Raw genomic sequence first — 19443 nt, 5'->3', positions numbered from 1 at the left:
GAGACACCGGAGGGGGGAGGAGTCCGGCCGTTGCTAGGGCCGTTGCTAGAGCCTGGCGCCGCGCAGGTCCCGCGCCGAAAGTAACGGCTGGGGAGGGACGCGGGGCGGGGTTAGAGGGGGAAGTCCCGCCTTAGCCTCTCGGGTTGTGGGCGGTGTAGCCTCTCTGCTAGAGAGACAGGATCCCAGGGCAGTGAGGCCCGCTCGGTGAGGCTGAGCTTCACACCCTGCCGGCCGAGTTTCCTGCTTAAGTGGCACGCGGTTCTGGAAGTGTACTCTCAAGGTGTAGTTGCAGTGAGTTGTGAAAAATGCTGATCCCACGGAACACTTTTCCATTTTTCCAATTCCAAAAATATTTTAGTCCTGAGAGAACTTGGTTCTGTTACGTTTTTATGGCTATGTCAAGATGAGTACTTCGTGCGGTGCGTAGTAATGAAAGCTCTTAGAAACATTGTGTGTACCTTGATGGTTTGGTTCTCTTGAAAACTACACACCACTCTTTGTGTACTCTTCCATTTTGGAATTAAGCATAATATGTGGGTGGATTATTAAACCACGTTTCCTTACGCCACCCCAAAGAAAATCCCAACCAATTGTGAGATTGAGAAACACAATGGCCAGATATTAAGCATTGTATTTATTGAGTACTTTGAATTTAGCATGTGAGAGGTAAAGGACAGAACCTTGCGCTAGATGAGCTTAGGACATCAAGTTAAAACCTGGGTAGTACAGAAAACACAATGTGACTAATAAATTGTAGTAATTTTACAAGAGCTCAGAATGGAGTGGTCAACAAAGGCTCATTGGTTGGACTTGAGTAAGGCCTTGAAGAATGATTATGGCTTAAGAGCAGTGCTTTTCAAGGGGAATGTGTGGGACCCATTGGTGGAAGTCCCATTTATAAGCAAGGAAATGTAGTGAGTCACAGCTACGTGTTTTTAAAATTTTTATTAATTTTTTAAGTAAGTTCTAGGTCCAGTGTGGGACTTGAACTCATGACCCTGAGAGCTGTAGTTGCAGGCTCCCCTGACACAGCCAGCCAGGCACCCCAAAACTATACATTTAAAAAAATGAAATAGTATATTGTGGAAATGGCAGCACATGGCACTTGGTGAAGTATTATTTCATGGAGTTTTAAATTGCAGACAGTCCCTGGTATAACTTGGGATTTTTCGACCTTATAATGGTGTGAATTCAGTATGCATTCGGTAGAAACCAAACTTTGAGTTTTAACTTGATATTTTCCTGAGCTACCCATATGTCATATGAAATTCTCTTGTGGGCAGCCACATCAGCCAGGCCATCACAAGGGTTAACAATCAGTACACTTACAACCATTCTGTTTGTCACTTTCAGTACAGTATTCAATTATATGGGATATTCGATACTTCATTATGAAATAGGCTTTGTGTTAGATGATTTTGCCCAGCTTTAGACTAATGTAAGTATTCTAAGCACATTTACGGTAGCTAGTCTATGATGTTTGGTAGGTTGGGTGTATTAAATACATTTTCAACTTAACCATGGGTTTATCGAAACTTAACCCCATCATAAGAAAGACCTCTGTGTGGGTGCGTGCATTTATAAAATGTATGTCTTCTTGTGCATTTCTCTTTAAAAAGTTTGAAAGCCACTGCTTTAGGAGGAAAGATGAACTTCCTGGGTGAAAAAAGTTAACAATAGCAAAGTCTCCAAGCCAAGAATAAATAATTCATGCCTTTTTCTTCTTTAACTGCTTTAGTTCAGGTGCTCAGGTTAAAAAAAGCAAATGATACTGTTTATTCATTGAAGTGATGTGAGTATTGGGTTACTTGTGCTCTGTAATACATTAGTCCAAAACATGACTTAAAACAACTTTTTTATTGTGTTCATGGATTGTGTGTTCAGCACGGCACAGAGAGTCAGCTTTTCTCTGATAACTCAGCTCGGAAGTCTATGAATGCTAGCAGAAATCCTGTGTGTAAGACTCTCCATGTGGCCTGAACTTCCTCACAGTATGGCAGCTGCGTAATCAGACTTCTGAGGGCTCCACAGTCCAGCATTGCCATGAACAAGGCAGAAACTACATGTTCTTTTCTGACCCAGTATCAAAGAGTAACACAGTGTCACTTCTTACACATTATTTTGGTTATAAGTGTGTCTTAAAACCTGTCCAGATTATAGGAAAGGGGACATAGATAGATACCACTTCTCAAAAGATTGTCAAGGAAATTGTGGCCATTTTTTTTTAAACCACCATGATGAATTTACTACTGTCACGGAAAACCCCAACATTTCAGGGGTTTGATACAATAAATTTTTATTTCTCACAGGAAATTCAGATGTTACTAGTCAGATGAAACATTAGACTCAAGGATTCAGGTTGTTTCTTGTGTTCTTTTGTTTAATTTTTACTGGTTCTACTATCTCCTAAGACTTGAGTCCACAGCTCATCTGACAAGAAAGAAAGCATGTTGAATCATACCAAAAGTTTTAGAGGTCATCCCTAAAAACTGGCATATATCACTTTGCCCACATATCAAAGATCCCTCCCCTTCCCACTTTACTGCATGTGAGCTTGGGAACTGTAGAGAAACATACACATGTTGGTAAGCACTAACAGTTGACATATTCTAGGTTTTTCACCAAAGCCTGGTAGTTCCCAACCCCTGCATTCTATTCTCAGTTCTCTCAAAAGGAAAATTCTTTCAAGACTTTTTAATAATTCTTTCGTTATTTACTGCATATGTCATAATATATTACAGTGTTTTCATTTTTTCAATTTCAGACATTTTCCATTGACTTTCTTCTAAGGAAGTCAATGATAAAGCTCTTTTATAACACCACCCCCAGGTACAAGAACATTCCTTCTCTCTCTACCTGTACACGTTCTTATCCCCTCATCTCTCAATGTAGTAATATCTCAATTTTTGTTTAAATTCACATTTGTAAATATCATTCAACCCTGAGCCACATATGATCACGTTAACTTTTAATACAACCTTTTACTTTCTTTTGTTTAATAATAGCCAAATTGTTGTGTAGTTATTGGTAATCTGTTCTCAGACATTCTGCCAAAGTGGTAAAGCATTATAATCAAATATAGCAATTAAAATATTTCAATCTAGCAGATCATTTTTTCCTCCCATATACATTTTCCTTTCATTTTTTAAATTCATTTCTACTAAGGGTTTATTTTTTTCATCTTTTAAAAGACAAACTTTTGGTTTGTTGATTTCTCTGTTTTCATATTTTTATTTCATTGGTTTCTGCTCATACCTTTCATACCTTTTTCTATTTATTTAAAAAAATTTTTTAATGTTTATTTATTTTTGAGAGGGAGAGAGACAAAGTGTGAGGAGGGGAGGGGCAGAGAGAGACACAGAATGTGAAGCAGGCTTGAGGCTCTGAGCTGTCAGAACAGAGGTCGAAGCGGGGGCTCAAACCCACAGACCATGAGATTATGACCTGAGCCGAAGTTGGATGCTTAGCCAACTGAGCCACCCAGATGCCCCATCGACTGTGTTTTCTTTTGATTATAGGTCCCATTTTACTTCTTGTTTGTACATCTTCAATTGTTTTATTGTGTATTAGACATTATGTGGGAAAAATTATAGAGGATGAAGTATAATTTAGCACAAGCCTTTTTATCTCCTTGACATTCAAAGTGAGATACTGATCTTTTGATTCCTCCTAGACTTGAGTTGAACTTTACTTTTGCTTTAATTGGATTGAAGTTCACCTGTGTCTAACCCAACTTCCAACTTCCTTCTTCATAGCCAACTCTTATATCTTGTCAATATTCAATTGGGAGAAGTTGGAACTGATTTTTTTTTTTTTACATTTTTGCTTCACCTTTGAAGTCAACTCTGTCAGGGCCCCGAAGCCCAAGTAATGTTAAGAATGTGTTGGCCTCTTTAAGTCCTCTATCTTTCCATCCCCTCCTGGACTGCTGCTTTTTTGATAAAACTCAGAAGGGAGGCATAGGGTCTGGGAAGGGATTGTTTGTCTGAGTCATTTGTTTTTGTATTTAGGTGTCTTTCAGGCTCCAGTTTGTTCCTCCAGCTCATGCAGATGCTTAAGGTCCAGCTGATTTCTCTTCATCTCTGCAAAGTTCCTGCACCATGGCAGACCAACAGTTCCCTCAATGGATGGTTAAAGATCACTGCCGGGTAAGGAAACTGACACAGCTTTATGCTCACTTATAAAGGGGATTTTTTTTTTTTTAATTTCTGGTCATCCAGGCTTCCAGGTAGAAAGGCTTCATGGGCTTTCAATTGCACAGGCCCTGATGATTAGATGGACCCTATACTTGCTTTAATGGTCTGATATTACCATCTTAAAATTCTTAATAATTTTTGAACAAGGGGCTCTGCATTTTCCAAATTATGTAGCCCATACTGCTTACTAGCACCCACTACTCTTCACTAACCTCATAGAAAAGTGAGATTTTTATTTTGTCTGGGTTTCCCTTGTTGTTACCAGGGAAGCATAGGTGTTTTGCATCCTTCTACATTCTACTTAGAGCAGAAGTCCATTTAATTTATGCCTGCCTCTTTTTAATACTAACCTTAGAGAACTTTGGAATTTTATATTGAAATTAGCTGGAACTTGTGTGAGTTTTACTTCCTTAACTTATTTTTCTAATTTTCTTTAATTGGAATGTACTATTTTCCAATACAAGTAGGTAAAGAAGTTATGTATATATGTGTGTATACATACACACACACACACACATACATGCACGCACAATGGAATATTATACAGCCATAAAAAGGATGAGATATTGCCATTTACAACAATGCAGATGGACCTAAAGTGTAATAAAGTGAAATAAATTAGAGAAAGACAAATACGATATAATTTCAGTTATATGTGGAATCTAAAAAGCAAAACAAATGATTAAACAAAAGCAGAAAGAGAACTTTAAATACAGAGAACAAACTGATGGTTGCTGGAGTTAAAGGGATGTGCAAAATGGGTGAAGAAGAATGGGAGATACAGGCTTCCAGTTGTAGAATGAATAAGCTGCAGGAATAAAAGGTACAACATAGAGAATATAGTCAATGATGTTATAATAGTGTTGTATGGTGACAAATCGTAGCTGTACTTCAGGCGAGCACAGCGTAGAGTTGTTGAATCACCATGTTGTACACCTGAAACTAATGTAATGCGTGTCAACTCTTCTCAAGAAAAAGAAATGAAGAAATGAAGGAAGAAAGAAAAGAAAAGAGGAAAGAAAAGAAAAGGGGCGCCTGGGCCACTCAGTCGGTTAAGCGTCTGACTCCACTTCAGCTCAGGTCATGATCTCACAGTTTGTGAGTTCAAACCCCACATGAGGCTCTGTGCTAACAGTGTGGAGCCTGCTTGGGATTCTGCCTCTCTCTCTCTCTGCCCCTCTCCTGCTTGCTCTCTATGTCTCTCTCAAAATAAATTTAAAAAAAAAAAGAATTTTTAAAACAGAAATATGGGGATTTTTTTAGTGCTTTGTACTAGAAGTGGTTTGATAGCCATTATAAGAAAAAGGCAACATTTAAGTTGTTCTAATTAGCTTCTTTATATTTCATACATTTCAAAATATACTGATAGCTTTCTTCTAGATGACTACTACATTCACTCTCTCTGAAGATATTGTATCCCTAACATTTTTTTTTGTCTCTAAGCATTCTGTGCGTACCATCTCTCTTATTTCTTACCCTTCTCAATCTAGAGTCCCATGTTTTCCATTAAATTTTTGTGACAGCTCAATGCAGCTTTGCTTCTGAACGCTTCTTTTTGTAACGATTGTCACATATACCTTTTATTTTGTTATTTATTATCTGTTATGTATTAGTTTATATTCACCATATTTCAAACAGTATTAGAGAATGAAATATTCTCTTAAACCTCAAAAGTGTAGCTATTTTTACAAAACTATGGTGATTTTGTAATCTTTATCATTTTATATATGTGAAATATGTTATGGTAAATTAAAATGTGCTGCAATCTTTTCAGACATGCCATCATCAGACCATTAGGATATTGTATTAGGATATTCTGAATTCCTCTTATTTTTGCCTTCTTCTAATGGGTTTTTCATTCTCTAGAAATGGTCATATTATTGTTCTGAATAAATACCCATTTTTCTGATATCTATTTACTCATTTATTCATTAATTTATACACATTGCAAGTACTTATTGTGTACTAATCCTGAGTGAATCATCGTATGAAATTTTGACAATTCAGCAGTGACTTATACCATAGTTTCTATCCTCATATAGATACAAATCTACTATGTGTTACTGAAGAGAATCTTTTGGGGAACAAGGAGGACTTCCTAGAACAAGTGACTTTTAATTTGATATTTAAAATAAGGTCAAGAAGGGATTGGACAGAGAAGGTTTGGAACAGGGAGCCTTCCAAGCAGAAGTAAGAATGTGTCCAGTCTCTAAGGCAAAGAAGAACAAGATGTGGTCCTGATTAAGATTAATTTGTCTAGTGAAAGAATATGTTTTCAACTTATGAGGAAACTACTAATAAAATCGGACTATTACTTATTACATGGAAATATCCAAACATTTAAGTTACTTTCACCATGTCACTAATATGGCCTTTTATTAAATACTTCATCAGCAAGAGAGGCAAGTTAATATATTTTTGGCTTTGGATTTATTGTAGACACCATCCAACATAGCCCAAAATATCTTGGAACTCTTGTAGGAATTTGAAATTAGGACATTCAACAGGATTAGTGTGGAGTTTTTTTCCCTAGAAGCAATATATAAGAAGGAAGCCTTTTACAGAATTTGGTTTGGAGGCTCAGAATTTTTTTTAAATTTTTTTTTTCAACATTTTTTATTTTTTATTTTTTGGGACAGAGAGAGACAGAGCATGAACGGGGGAGGGGCAGAGAGAGAGGGAGACACAGAATCGGAAACAGGCTCCAGGCTCCGAGCCATCAGCCCAGAGCCTGACGCCGGGCTCGAACTCACGGACCGCGAGATCGTGACCTGGCTGAAGTCGGACGCTTAACCGACTGCGCCACCCAGGCGCCCCTGGAGGCTCAGAATTTAAACATTGATCTCTGTTCCTTTTCAAAGTGCAGGGACTTTACAAAGTGAATATTTTACAATGCCTTATGGCTCTGAAAATTATAACTTAAGTCCAGGAGCATCATTTATTTAAGCAAATTATGTGTAAACATCATAAACAGTGTTAATTTATGTTGAGTTTGTTAGTTAGCAATATTTACATTAATTAGCAATGTTGATTTTACTTCATTAGAAAATGCATAAACCTCCAATGAACATTGAAGAATTCTTAAAGTTTCAAAATTGGGTAAGTAGTACATCTATTTCATGTGCCATTACATCTTTTAAAACATCAGTTGTGAAGATATGGAAGGCTTAAGAAAAGACTGAGAATAGAAATTCAAAAAAACTACATTTCAATGTGGGAAATACTTATAAATATTTATCTCCTTTCAGTAGGCTCTATCTTGTAGCCTTGTCAATATTCTATTCTCTTTTTGACTTTGAGAAAATTTTAGATCTGTATCCCATCAGAAGGATGATACAAACGTTTCTATATAATTTTGCTAATATGTTTGTTTTGAACATTTACACCTTAAAGAATATCTGATAATTATTCGTACTTCCCTCATTTATCCATGTACCACAGTTTAGACTCACAGGTAATTTGCAGGGGTGGTGTATCAGTTTCTTTGATTGTTGAATCAGGGTGAAATATTCAAAACTGTGTTTTCATGTTGAAAGCTCCTGTTTCCATTGTTAACATTTAAGTACTGACTTCTGGAGTTATTGGGCTTGCTACAAGTTTTCCCTTGGGTCTGTTTACTCGTGAGTCTGAAAATCAGGTTTGTTTTGCATTGGAGAGTGTCAAGGACTAGGATAAAGATGTTAGTGTGGAAAACAGAGAGAAAGGAGACTTTTTAAAATGAGGTGTGTACATACTTTGAGTAATTTGGACTGAATAATTTGTACCTATTTATAAACAGAATTTGCTATACTAAATTTGCAACTAAACTGTTGAGAATAGAATTGCAAAAATACCTATATTTTTAACATCTATTTTCAATTCTTTGTTTAAATAAGTTTTTTTTTTAAATGTTTTAGAAAATCACTGAATTCCCTTTAGGAGCAAATAGAATATGAAGATATTCCTAGTTTCCAAGAGTTTATTTCAGTCACTGTAGCAGAGCCAAATATTTTAAACTATTATTAGCACAAACTTTTTGCAACTACAGTAAAACCTTGGTTTGCAAGCATAATTCACTCTGAAAACATGCTTATAAGCCAAAGCACTTGTATATCAGAGCAAATTTTGCCATAAGAAATAATGGAAACTCAGATGATTCTTTCCACAACCTGAAATACTCATATAAAAATGATTACAATACTGTAATATAATACAAGATAATAAAAAATACAAAGTATAAAGAAAAATAAGCAAATTAACCTGCATTTACCTTAGAAAACCTTTGTGGCTAGTGTAAGGGAGACAAGAGAGGAGGGTTATTGTGTAGGACAGCCTTCACTATCACTAACAGAATCACTGCTATCTATTGTCTCAATGGCATCTTTTTCTTTTTGTGCAGCTTTAACAAGGAACCTATCCAACGACACTTGATTTTGTCTCCTTTTGAGGATTTTGCAGAAATGTGACATTGCATTGTCATTAAACAGATTCATCACTTGCACTGTTACAACCTTATTTGGCTGGTGCTTTTCTACAAAATTTTGCACTGTTTCCCACATTTACACATCTCCCTAATCTCATTTGAAGTGAGGGATTCCTCCACCTGTTTCTCCTCTTCCTCTGCAGCCGAGATGCAGATGTAGACTTCTAAAATTGTGCAACTTCAGCTACTCATGTACCTCGTTCATACTTCTCCATGATTTCCTTAATTTATACTGGAATCACCTCCTTCTTACCACCTTTCTTTTCAACCTTTTTCTGTACAAGGGCCATTGTATACACTTGCACGGGTGTTGACTATAGTACAGTATTGAATTCTTCTCATATACTGAATTCAATGTAAGAGGCAATAAGGCAGAGGAAAGGATCTATATCTGCAGGCAGCCTGACCTAGAAAGAAGCAAAGCATTCCTAAGCTTACTTTTGTATGGAAAAGCAAAGGACTGTCCAAAGGTGCTTTGAAGTGACAAAAATATACTAGTGCCAGTTGTGGGCACCTTCCAGCATTCTGAAAAATCACTGATTTCTGCCAGATACCACAACCTGAGACTGAGCAATCCAAGCATGGGAGACAATCACCCACAATTCCACAGTGTGAGAGAGAGAGAGAGAGAGAAAGAAAGAGAGAGAGATGGAAGACCATAGGCTCAGTTGTGATCATGTGACGTTCGGGGTCATGTACTACTCATATTGCAAGACATCGCTCATTTATCAAGTTAAAATTTATTAGAAATGTCTGCTCATCTTGTGGAACACTCACAGAACAAGTTACTCACAAGCCAAGGTTTTACTGTATTTCGATTTAAATAATGATGGAAACGTGCTATAGCCTAATCACAATGTTTGGGGTCTTTTTAATGCCAAGGGAGAAAGGATTATAGTTAAACCAAAATCAGCAAATAATTATGGAGATATTTGGACTATACCATCATATATGCTTAAAGATCTATGATTTCAGATGAAAATTTCTAATTACTTGAGTTGGAAAATGCATAATCACTCTGCTTAAATTAAGAATAATGCTAATCAGGGGTGCCTGGGTGGCTCAGTCGGTTAAGCGTCTGACTTCGGGTCAGGTCATGATCTCACAGTTTGTGAGTTCAAGCCCCGCATTGGACTCTGTGCTGACAGTTCAGAGCCTGGAGCCTGCTTTGGATTTTGTGTCTCCTTCTATCTCTGGCCTTCCCCCACTTGTGTTCTGTCTCTATCTCTCAAAAATAAATAAATGTAAAAAAAAAAAAAAAAGAATACTAATCAAATCAAGATGACAGGTTTATGCCAGCCCTTTACCAAAGATAGAATAAAATAAAAATCAAAGCAAATGTTTTATTAATGGCATGTAAGAAGCACTGTCCTTGTATCCAAAGGCCAGCGTTTATATTGATAGCTTTCAATTTTTATCATATGGCATTTGATAAAGTAACGTATATCTATTTGTACTGTTTTATCACTTATGGATTTATCTGTAAAGTTGTTCTTGTTGTCTCGATTTCCCAACCAAATACTTGTAATCTGTAGTTATTTTTTTTCAAGACATGACTATGTCTATGCATTGCCATACTATTGAATATTTGAAAGCATCCAGGAATAAAATGACTGGATATTTAATTTCTTATTTGCTGGCCAAACTTTTGTCTTATAGGCAATCATAAGAAAGTAATAACTTCCTCAAATTCATTTAAGAAATATTTTTGAGTGCCTATTACAATTAGAATATACTAGTGAATAAAAAGAGGCAAAGATCCCTGCCTTCATGGAACTGCTTTTTTTTTTTTTTAGAATTGAAGCATATGATAAACAAGCAAATGAATAAAACAAAATAGAAATTAAAATATATTCTAAACTGCTTATGGCCTTCTGGAAAGCCTATCTATTAATTTCCCTCTAAAATATAAAAGCAAAGGTGTGTATCTGCATAGTGGTGTAGTGGTTAAGGACAGAGACTCTGGTGTCAGATTGCCTGTGTTCAGATCCCAGCTCCACTCCTAGCTAGCAGCAGACCAGTACCTGGAACCTACATGTTAGCTGTTAGTTTCTCATGTCTTATCACTTATCTTTCATCACATCTTCTAAAGATGTCTCATTTTGGCCGATTCCTACCATTTTTATTTTTCTTTTGTAATTTTAATATTTTGTACCTTCTACTCCTGTCTTTCCCCTCTTCCTATTTCTTGTTCTAGTTCTGTGTACTTTTTTTACCTTCGGTCATTTCTCATTTATCTATTTGATCAATTCCCACATTCTCTTCCTGCTTCTTTCCCCTTTACTCCATCACCATTCTGTTTCTATTTTTATTTTTATAAAAATATTTTTGTATTCTGTTTTTATAACAGCCTCTTGTTCCACTAGTGTTGCATTACTATCAATTCTTTGACTTATCCTGTTCATTAATTCATTAATGATTTTTATCCACTACCTACCAGATGCCAGGTATCGTTCTGGACCCTGGAAATACAACAATGAACAAAAAACAGAATACTCCTTGCCATCATGGAATTTACATCCCCCTCCTTCTGCACTGTTTCCCTTTAGTGTTTCACTTTTTTAGTCCTTTTCAGTTCTTTAGGTACTCAAGAGTTGGTTTGAATTCTTTCCTTATTTACACATCACATTTGATCTTCACTGATGTTTATTTCTTACTCTGCGTCCTGTTTTTCTGCTTTCATGTGACTTTTATTTAGGAGTACTTTATGTCTGTATCAATTTTCATTAACAAGTCTGCTACACTTATAATCCATACCTAGAGGGTACTCAGATCCCTACTGTGATTTTTCTCAGAAGATCAAAGGTACTTTATGATGGAATAATTATTTCAATCCCATTGTCTTTCTTTAGGGAACAACCTATTTATTTATCTGTTTGTCTGTTTATTCATCCATCCATCCATTCATTCTTTTTTTAAAGCTTAAGGAAAGAAGAGTTAAAAGTCAATTCTTCTAACCCTGGTCATTCTTCATAGTTTTTACTCATTTTTGGAAACCTCAGCACATTTTTTTAGGGCTTAGGACATGGGTGAAGAACTAATCATATGTTCAGTAAACAAAATCTCTTTTCAAACTTCAAGAGAGCCCTTCTGTCTAGCTACTAGGCTCCATCTCTAGTTGTGTACCAGTATGTCATATTCTGTGCCTCTGCCACTGCCAAAGTTTAATTGCAGTAACTAAACATATGAAGCACATAGCCGATTCTTGCTTCACTGACGTTTTAAATAAGATAAATGTCTTCCTGAAGTTATCACTGAAGACTATAGTGCTATAATGGAGAATTTAACTCTTTAGGGAACAGAAATTTCCAGTCCAATTCTTTTGTCTCTTTGGAATTGGAATACATTTGTTTTTAAATTAATATAATCACTGTGGACTCCGGATGCTTCAACCCTAGTAGTGTTGATTTTCTCTCTGCCAGTAACGACATCATTTTTGCCTGGCTGCTCTTCTGCCTGTTGGCTGCTAGTTGACTCCAGTTTACCTTCCCTAGGACTGGCCACAAAATTTACTTTCAGATGATACTCTATTCAAGGAGCAGGTGGTTGAAGGAAAAATAGAAAGGAATAATAAATGAAAGTATGAAGGAAATAATGATAGGAATATGAAAGGAATAATAAATGAAAGTATGAAAAATGAAATGAAAGAGGGGGAAAGGCAAGTATGATCTGCCACAAGATCACCGTCTGGTATCCATTTAATCATGCAGCCACGAAGAAGCCAGTGAAAAATCAGGGCTTAGTTATGCATCACCTTACTCATGTTAATGTCTTTGGGACATCAGTCAATCCCCTGATTACCTTGGGAAAGTACAGAAGACAGAATCTTATATCAGGCTTATAGGATTACGGAATACTTTATTCACCTCATAATATACTTCAATATCTTGGGAACAAGGATTGTGATATCTCAAGTCTGGCATAAGCATACATTTTTCATTAAGGTTTGTGTATATTGTAAAATCTGGCAAATGCATTTCCATTTTAGTCTCTCCTCTCTCCCAAATCTCCCCTAACAATAGCAACACATGACCCCTAGGGACTGTGTTTTCAAATGTGGCTGTCATTCTGACTTGACAATGTTTGTTTCCAAGAATTGCATCCTGTGATTATATCTTATTCTTCCAAAGTCTTTGTACTTTTTGATACATAAGACCCAAATTTTAATGCAGGAAACTTCTCCAGGTGGTTGTGTCTTGTTTAAGATACAATATGTAGGAGTTGAGAGATGGCACTTAGGTATCTAAGTGTATTCTTTTTCCTAAAATGGTAGAGGGACATAGATACCTGTAGGAAAGTTTTCTAGAGTTAGAAGCTAGATATTATTCAAGTACCTGCTATTATTAGAGAGCATAATTTATAAATAAGACATGTATGATGGGTTCAGAAAGTCTTTAAAGGAAGAAAAAGGCAAGTGGATTAGACCAAGCTATTTAAAATTTTAAATAATTCCTGATCTGCAGACTTCATATTTATTCCCATTTAGCTAAATTCCCAGAATATCTCACCCAAATTCCATTCAAGAGTTTATTCTCTGCATATTTTCTACCATTGCAAAAAACATTCTTTTACTCATACACCTTTCTTAATGTAGGCCAACTTTTTTTGTTTTGCTATTAGTTGATTATAATTAAAAGATAATCTTGTATTTAGATTTGCAAATATTATTATGAAACTCCTTCCTTTCCCTTCATTTCCCTTTCTCTTCTTCCCTTACTCTCTTTCCTTTCCTGAGCAATTTAGTCCTGAAGCCACTTTGGGACCCAAACAAGGCAGATGTCCATATTGGCACTGGGGAGGAGGATGTACTGTGATGGCCCTGGGAAAGCTATCTGAATTCAACCATGGTGAGGAGGGTATACATGTGATGCCTAAGGTCCAAGGGAGTGAGATGATATCCACCTGTGGCTGGGGATGAGGAGTTTTTCCAGGGATGTATGGAAGTAGGCTGTGGCTTGGTATGAGAAGTCAGAGCTCAGGTAGGGGTAAGGAAGGTATCCCTGAAGAATTGGCAGCCTGGCATTGGACGTCAGAGTCTAAGCAGGATGAAAAGGGCATCTACATAGAAAAGAAGCTCCCAGTGAGAGGAGAGATTGGTTACCTGAAAAGATCGATCAAATAAGTACATATACCAAGGTTAATGGCAACTAGATTTTTCACTGTTGGAGGTGGTAATTGTACTATGGAAAGAAAGAAAACTAGAATGTTTGGAATTGGAATTCCAGGTTTCACTGTGAACTCATGGTTTTAAATACAGTAGAACCTTGGTTTGTGAGCATAATTCATTCCAGAAACATGCTTGTAATCCAAAGCACTTGTATATCAAAGCAAATTTCCCCATAAGAAATAATGGAAACTCAGATGACTCATTCCACAACACAAAAATATTTATATAAAAGTGATTACAATACTGTAATATAATACAAAATAATAAAGAAAATACAAATGTAAAGAAAAATAAATGAATTAACCTGCACTTAACTTTGAAAACCTTCCTGGCTGGTGTGAGGGAGAGAGAGGAGGGTTATTGTGTAGGACAACTTTCTCTATTACTGATGGAATCACTGCTACCTACTGACTCAATGGAATCTTTTCTGCATGGGGGCCATTGTGTATGCTCGCACAAATGTTGACTGCAGTACAATATTAATAAACTCTTATTATATACTATATTTAATGTAACTGGTAATAAGACAGCAGAGGAAAGGGTCTATATTCTATATGTGCAGGCAGCCTGACCTAGAAAGAAGCAAAGAATTCCTAAGCTTACTGTTGTATGGAAAAGCAAAGGACTGTCCATAGGTGCTTTGAAGTGACAAAAAATACATGAGTGCCAGTTGTGGGCACCTTCCAACATTCTGAAAAATCAATGATTTCTGCCAGACACCACAGCTTGGGACTGAGCATCAAAGCTCAGGAGACGATCACCTACAATCAGTGAGACAGAGAGAGAGAGAAAAGAACCATTGGCTCACTTGTGACCATGTGACTTTCAGGGTCATGTACTACTCGTATTGTAAGGCATCACTTGTTTATCAAGTTAAAATTTATTAGAAATTTTTGCTCATCTTGTGGAACACTCACAAAACAAGCTACTTGTAATCCAAGGTTTTATGGTACAAAGAGATCAAAAAAAGACTGGGGAATTTGTAGACTGAAGGAGACTAAAGACTTATGAAGCCTAAATGTAATACATGACACTGAACTAGATCCTTTTGCTATAAACAGCATTATTGGTTCAGTTGATAAGACTTGCACAGAGTCTGAGAATTAGGTAGGAATAATGTATGACTGCCAATTTCCTGAACTGATGGTTATATTTTGATTATCTAGGAGAATGTTTTTGTTTTTAGTAAATACACACTAATGTATTCGAGGAAGATGGGGCATCAGTCAAGTAAGCAACTTATTTTCAAATGATTCAGGAAATAAATTTTTTTGGTAAAACATTTGAAACTTCTAATCTTTTTGATTGTTTCACAGTTTCAAAAAATGCATTTAATAAAAAATTATGCTGTGTTGTGCAATATTTTCAACACCTGAAACTAACATAACATTGTATGTTAATCATATTTCAGTAATATAAAAAAAGATAATGCAATGGAATTGTCTCAATTTTAGCTCATTGATTTTGAATTCTATTATTTAAATTCATCAAAAATGATTTAGGTTGTATTCATTCACGTTTTTTGCAGGATTATTGGCCAAGGGAAATCCATTTTGGAGACAGTGATAAATGGTTACACACTGTAAAGAAAATAAAAGAAGATAGTTCATTTACGTCAATTTATACACATCTGTGGAGAACTGTCCCTCGAATACATGATGCACTCATTACCATGGAGTCAAGATTAAGGGAATGTTCAATTCTTTTGAAAAACCATGCCTCTAAAATATTTGAGTGGAACAGCATAATTTATGAGACAAGTAAACTTTATTTCTTTATAATGGTAAAGTAATGGTCACTTTTGTGTGTCTGCATGTCTGTCTATGTGCATTCTCATAAAGAATGAAATCCTAAGGTGTAAAATATCTAAAAATATAAAATTTATTTCATTTTAAAACTTCTTCATTTCAACATAGTTCAGTCAAGATTTTTAGTTGAACATGAACATGTGGATTTAATGGAAGTGTTGTTAGAACAAAGCCTAAAATAGTTGTGAACTTTGTTAAGCTAGAGTGGAGGTAGCAGAATAACAAGAAAACAGGGTTGCATCAACTCTGTGTTGGTACCAGAGACAAGCAAGGCAGCAAGGGTCAAAACATAAGAACAAAAACACCTAAAACCCAAAGTAAGGTGAGCTACATGAGCTGGGTTAGCTTGTAGGAAGTGTTCAGCATTCAGTAGTGAAAAACTACAGACTGAATGAAGAGCATATCTGCTAGTAATGATTGTTTTTACCTTTTTTCAGTATTTATATAATACTTTTTTATCTAGTTGTATTTCTTAATGCTTAGAGAGTAGCTTTAGGTACTAATGGTGATTCTTGTATTATTCTTTATTTAGTGGGCAAACTTTTCATAATACAATCCTTAAAAATGATAATATTGGTTTACTTACAAAGTCTTTTCTGTGTGTTAAATATATTTAATTAGTTATATTAGATATTTGACCTCCTTTTTTACATCTTGATTTGTCAAATTCTGACAATGTGTTTAATATACTATTAAATTCACTACTGTTTTAGTTTAAATTTTCTTACTGAGGGGCGCCTGGGTGGCGCAGTCGGTTAAGCGTCCGACTTCAGCCAGGTCATGATCTCGCGGTCCGTGAGTTCGAGCCCGGCGTCAGGCTCTGGGCTGATGGCTCGGAGCCTGGAGCCTGTTTCCGATTCTGTGTCTCCCTCTCTCTCTGCCCCTCCCCCGTTCATGCTCTGTCTCTCTCTGTCCCCAAAAAAAAAAATTAAAAAAAAAAAAGTTGAAAAAAAAATAAATTTTCTTACTGAATTTTTCATCATTTTTAGTGTTAAAAGTGTTTTTAAATTATATAAGCTATATATATATAGCTTGTATGTGTGTCTGTAATAGAGGGAGGTATAGAGAGAGAGTGAGCACAGGTGTACATTTTCAAAAAATATTTTATATTTTATGTATATTTTATATATACTCATTGTCCTCAATATGTAAATGTCTGAGCTTCAACTCAGGTCTAGGTTACCTGACTTCAAAGTAGTCCCCCATAATCTTTCACTGGGCCTTGCTCCAAAGTACTGTACTTTATTGAATTTAAGGTGACCATGAAATAACCAAATGTAAGTAGCTAAGCTATTTGAAAAACATGGGCTTATTCAGTGGGAAAGAACTGAGATAAAACTTTAGATTTAGGAGGAAGTACCAAAGACAAATTAGTTAGAACATGACATTTCTAAAAAAAGGAAACCTAATACAGTATTTGTACATTCAACTAAGGGTATGTGTGTCTAGCATTATGCTTATCAAAATAGCTAGTTGATCTCATTAACTAGTTTAATATGTAATTTCTTTAAAGTATTTAAATTTTATCTAATCATTCTTTTAAAGGTTCTAAAAGAAAATTGGAAAGATACAAGGCATTTCTAAGGAAGCACCATAAGAGAAAGAAGATAATGGTATGGATTTGTTTTCATCTTCCTTGAAAAATTATATTTTCACAGAAAATATAATTACTGTAATTTCCTAGATAAGCACAGATAGCATTTTTAACATTTCCCTTTAGTCTTTTATTGCCTGTGTATCTGTTTATGGGTTTTTAAAATAGGTGGACTCATATTCTTCTTTACACTCAGTATTAGAGTGTTGGCATTTTTCACATTACTATGTTACTTGAAGACTTAATGTATACAATACAACCTCCAGCTATTTAATAATTTATAATAACCTACTTCACTATTATAATAGTGCAGATTCCATGTCAGTCCTCTTCCTTTAGAAAATATTAGCAATTATTTTTTATTACCTTTAGAATTGCTTTGTCAATTTTTGTTAAATCTCTTTGAGTGTCTGATTAGAATTATAATAGACTTCAAATGAACTTTTAGAAACCTAGTCCTTTTCAAAAATACATTCTAAAATTATATAATGTTACAGTCATGAAGACTTTAAGTGCCACCACTAACCTACCCACCTCATTAAATTTTGTTTTTTAAATTTCAAAATTACTTTGTTTATTCCTGATTATGATTAAGGTAGTCATTTTAGAGAATCAGAAGAAATAGATAAGCAATAGAAAGGATAAGCGCTGTAATTCTATCATTTATCAGCAAATCACATGTATCTCACTATCTAGTTGTCACTTTCACCTTTCTTTTATTTTAAAAATAATTCAGAAAATTTGGATTAAATTATACATTTCTTGTGGCGCCTGGATGGCTCAGTTGGTTGAGCAACTGACTTCGGCTCAGGTCATGATCTCATGGTTTGTGAGTTGGAGCCCCGCGTCAGGCTCTGTGCCGACATCTCAGAGCCTGGAGCCTGCTTCTGATTCTGTGTCTCCCTCTCTCTCTGCCCCTCCCCCACTCATGTTCCGTCTCTCTCCGTCTCAGAAATAAATACACATAAAATTTTTTTTTAATTATATATTTCTAATTCATTAAATGTATTATGAAATTTTCAACAATAAATATTTTTCTTCACCATATTAAGCATAAACTAATGTAATAGCTCTTTGGTTAGACACTTAAGTTAGTTTTCATTATTCAGTATTATTTACAAAGCTGCTCTGAACTTATTTGGAGCTAAAGATTGTGCTCATCCAGGATTATTTTCTTAAGATAAATTTCCAGAAGTGGAACCTCATGGGAAAAGAAATGTGAAAACCTAAGTGTTTTGATATGTATTGCCAAATTTTTCTCTACAAAAGTAGTACAATAGAGTTTGTGATTGATCCCTTACCCATTTCCTTGTCCACATTTAATACTATATCTTTGAATGTTTGCACAGTTGATTGGCATAAATGTTATCAATTGCATATGTTTTACTAATGAAGTTGATACTTCAGGTTTTTCTTAGCCTTTGTGTTTCTATTACTCTGAGTTGCCTATTTATGAACTTTGGCCATTTGGGGGGCTGTTCTTTTTTCATTTTTACAGCTGTTTGTGCTTTAAAAATGTTAACCCTTTCAGTAATATGTGTTATACATATTTATACCACTTTCTTTGTAGCTTTTTAGCCCAAAGAAGGTTTTTTTTTTTGGTCATATAGGATTTTTATATTTTTATGGATCTATAATTTTCTATTGAAGTTTCTGCCTTTAGTGCCATAATATTTAAGAAGTCTTCCTTCATCACAAGATCATACATACCTTCACCTGTGTTCTCTTGTATCATTCTTACAGATAATTGTGTGTGTGTGCTTAATTCTTTAATTCATCTCATGTTTATTTTTGTGTAAGGGAGTAAAACATAAGAATTTTGTTTTAGGTCATCAGTAAATTTGTGTGATTTTCTTCATATAAAGTCTAAACATCCCCTGTTAAATTTATTCTTAGGTATCTTAAGTTTTAATTACTAATGTCACTGAGATTTTTTTCCATTAGTTATTAAATGGGTTATTGTTGGTATATAGGAAATTATTTTTGGTATATGCATACTAGTCAATAGCGTTAGTGGTTTCTCATCTTGTCTCCAATTTAGAAAGAATGATAGTACTTTGCTATTAGGCATCATTTTAAATGTTTAGATAACAATGTTTTTTTACACAATAAAATTTATTTTTATTCCTAGTTTATTAAAGATATGTGTATGTGATGTTGATAGAGATCAGCTATAGCTATAGATATCTCCTTGCTCAAATACTTGAAAAAGAATC

The 19443-nt window shown here is 35.3% G+C and overlaps 1 protein-coding gene across 1 annotated transcript in view; it reads left to right on the top strand.

Moving 5' to 3' along the window:
- The first annotated feature begins 69 nt into the window (after positions 1–69).
- Positions 70–19443, top strand: part of FAM227B (family with sequence similarity 227 member B) — a 196968-nt gene continuing 177594 nt past the window's right edge. The window contains exons 1-5 of the mRNA XM_049614133.1: positions 70–291; positions 4011–4148; positions 7242–7295; positions 15354–15585; positions 17179–17246. Of these exons, the coding sequence (XP_049470090.1) occupies positions 4101–4148; positions 7242–7295; positions 15354–15585; positions 17179–17246 (402 nt within the window). The 5' untranslated portion in view covers positions 70–291; positions 4011–4100. The remainder of the gene's footprint in view (positions 292–4010; positions 4149–7241; positions 7296–15353; positions 15586–17178; positions 17247–19443) is intronic.

This window comes from Panthera uncia (assembly GCF_023721935.1).
Source record: "Panthera uncia isolate 11264 chromosome B3 unlocalized genomic scaffold, Puncia_PCG_1.0 HiC_scaffold_1, whole genome shotgun sequence".
NCBI classification, from domain to species: Eukaryota; Metazoa; Chordata; class Mammalia; order Carnivora; family Felidae; genus Panthera; species Panthera uncia.
The sequence above is the reverse complement of the archived record's forward strand: the minus strand, read 5'-3'. Positions and strand labels throughout refer to the sequence as shown.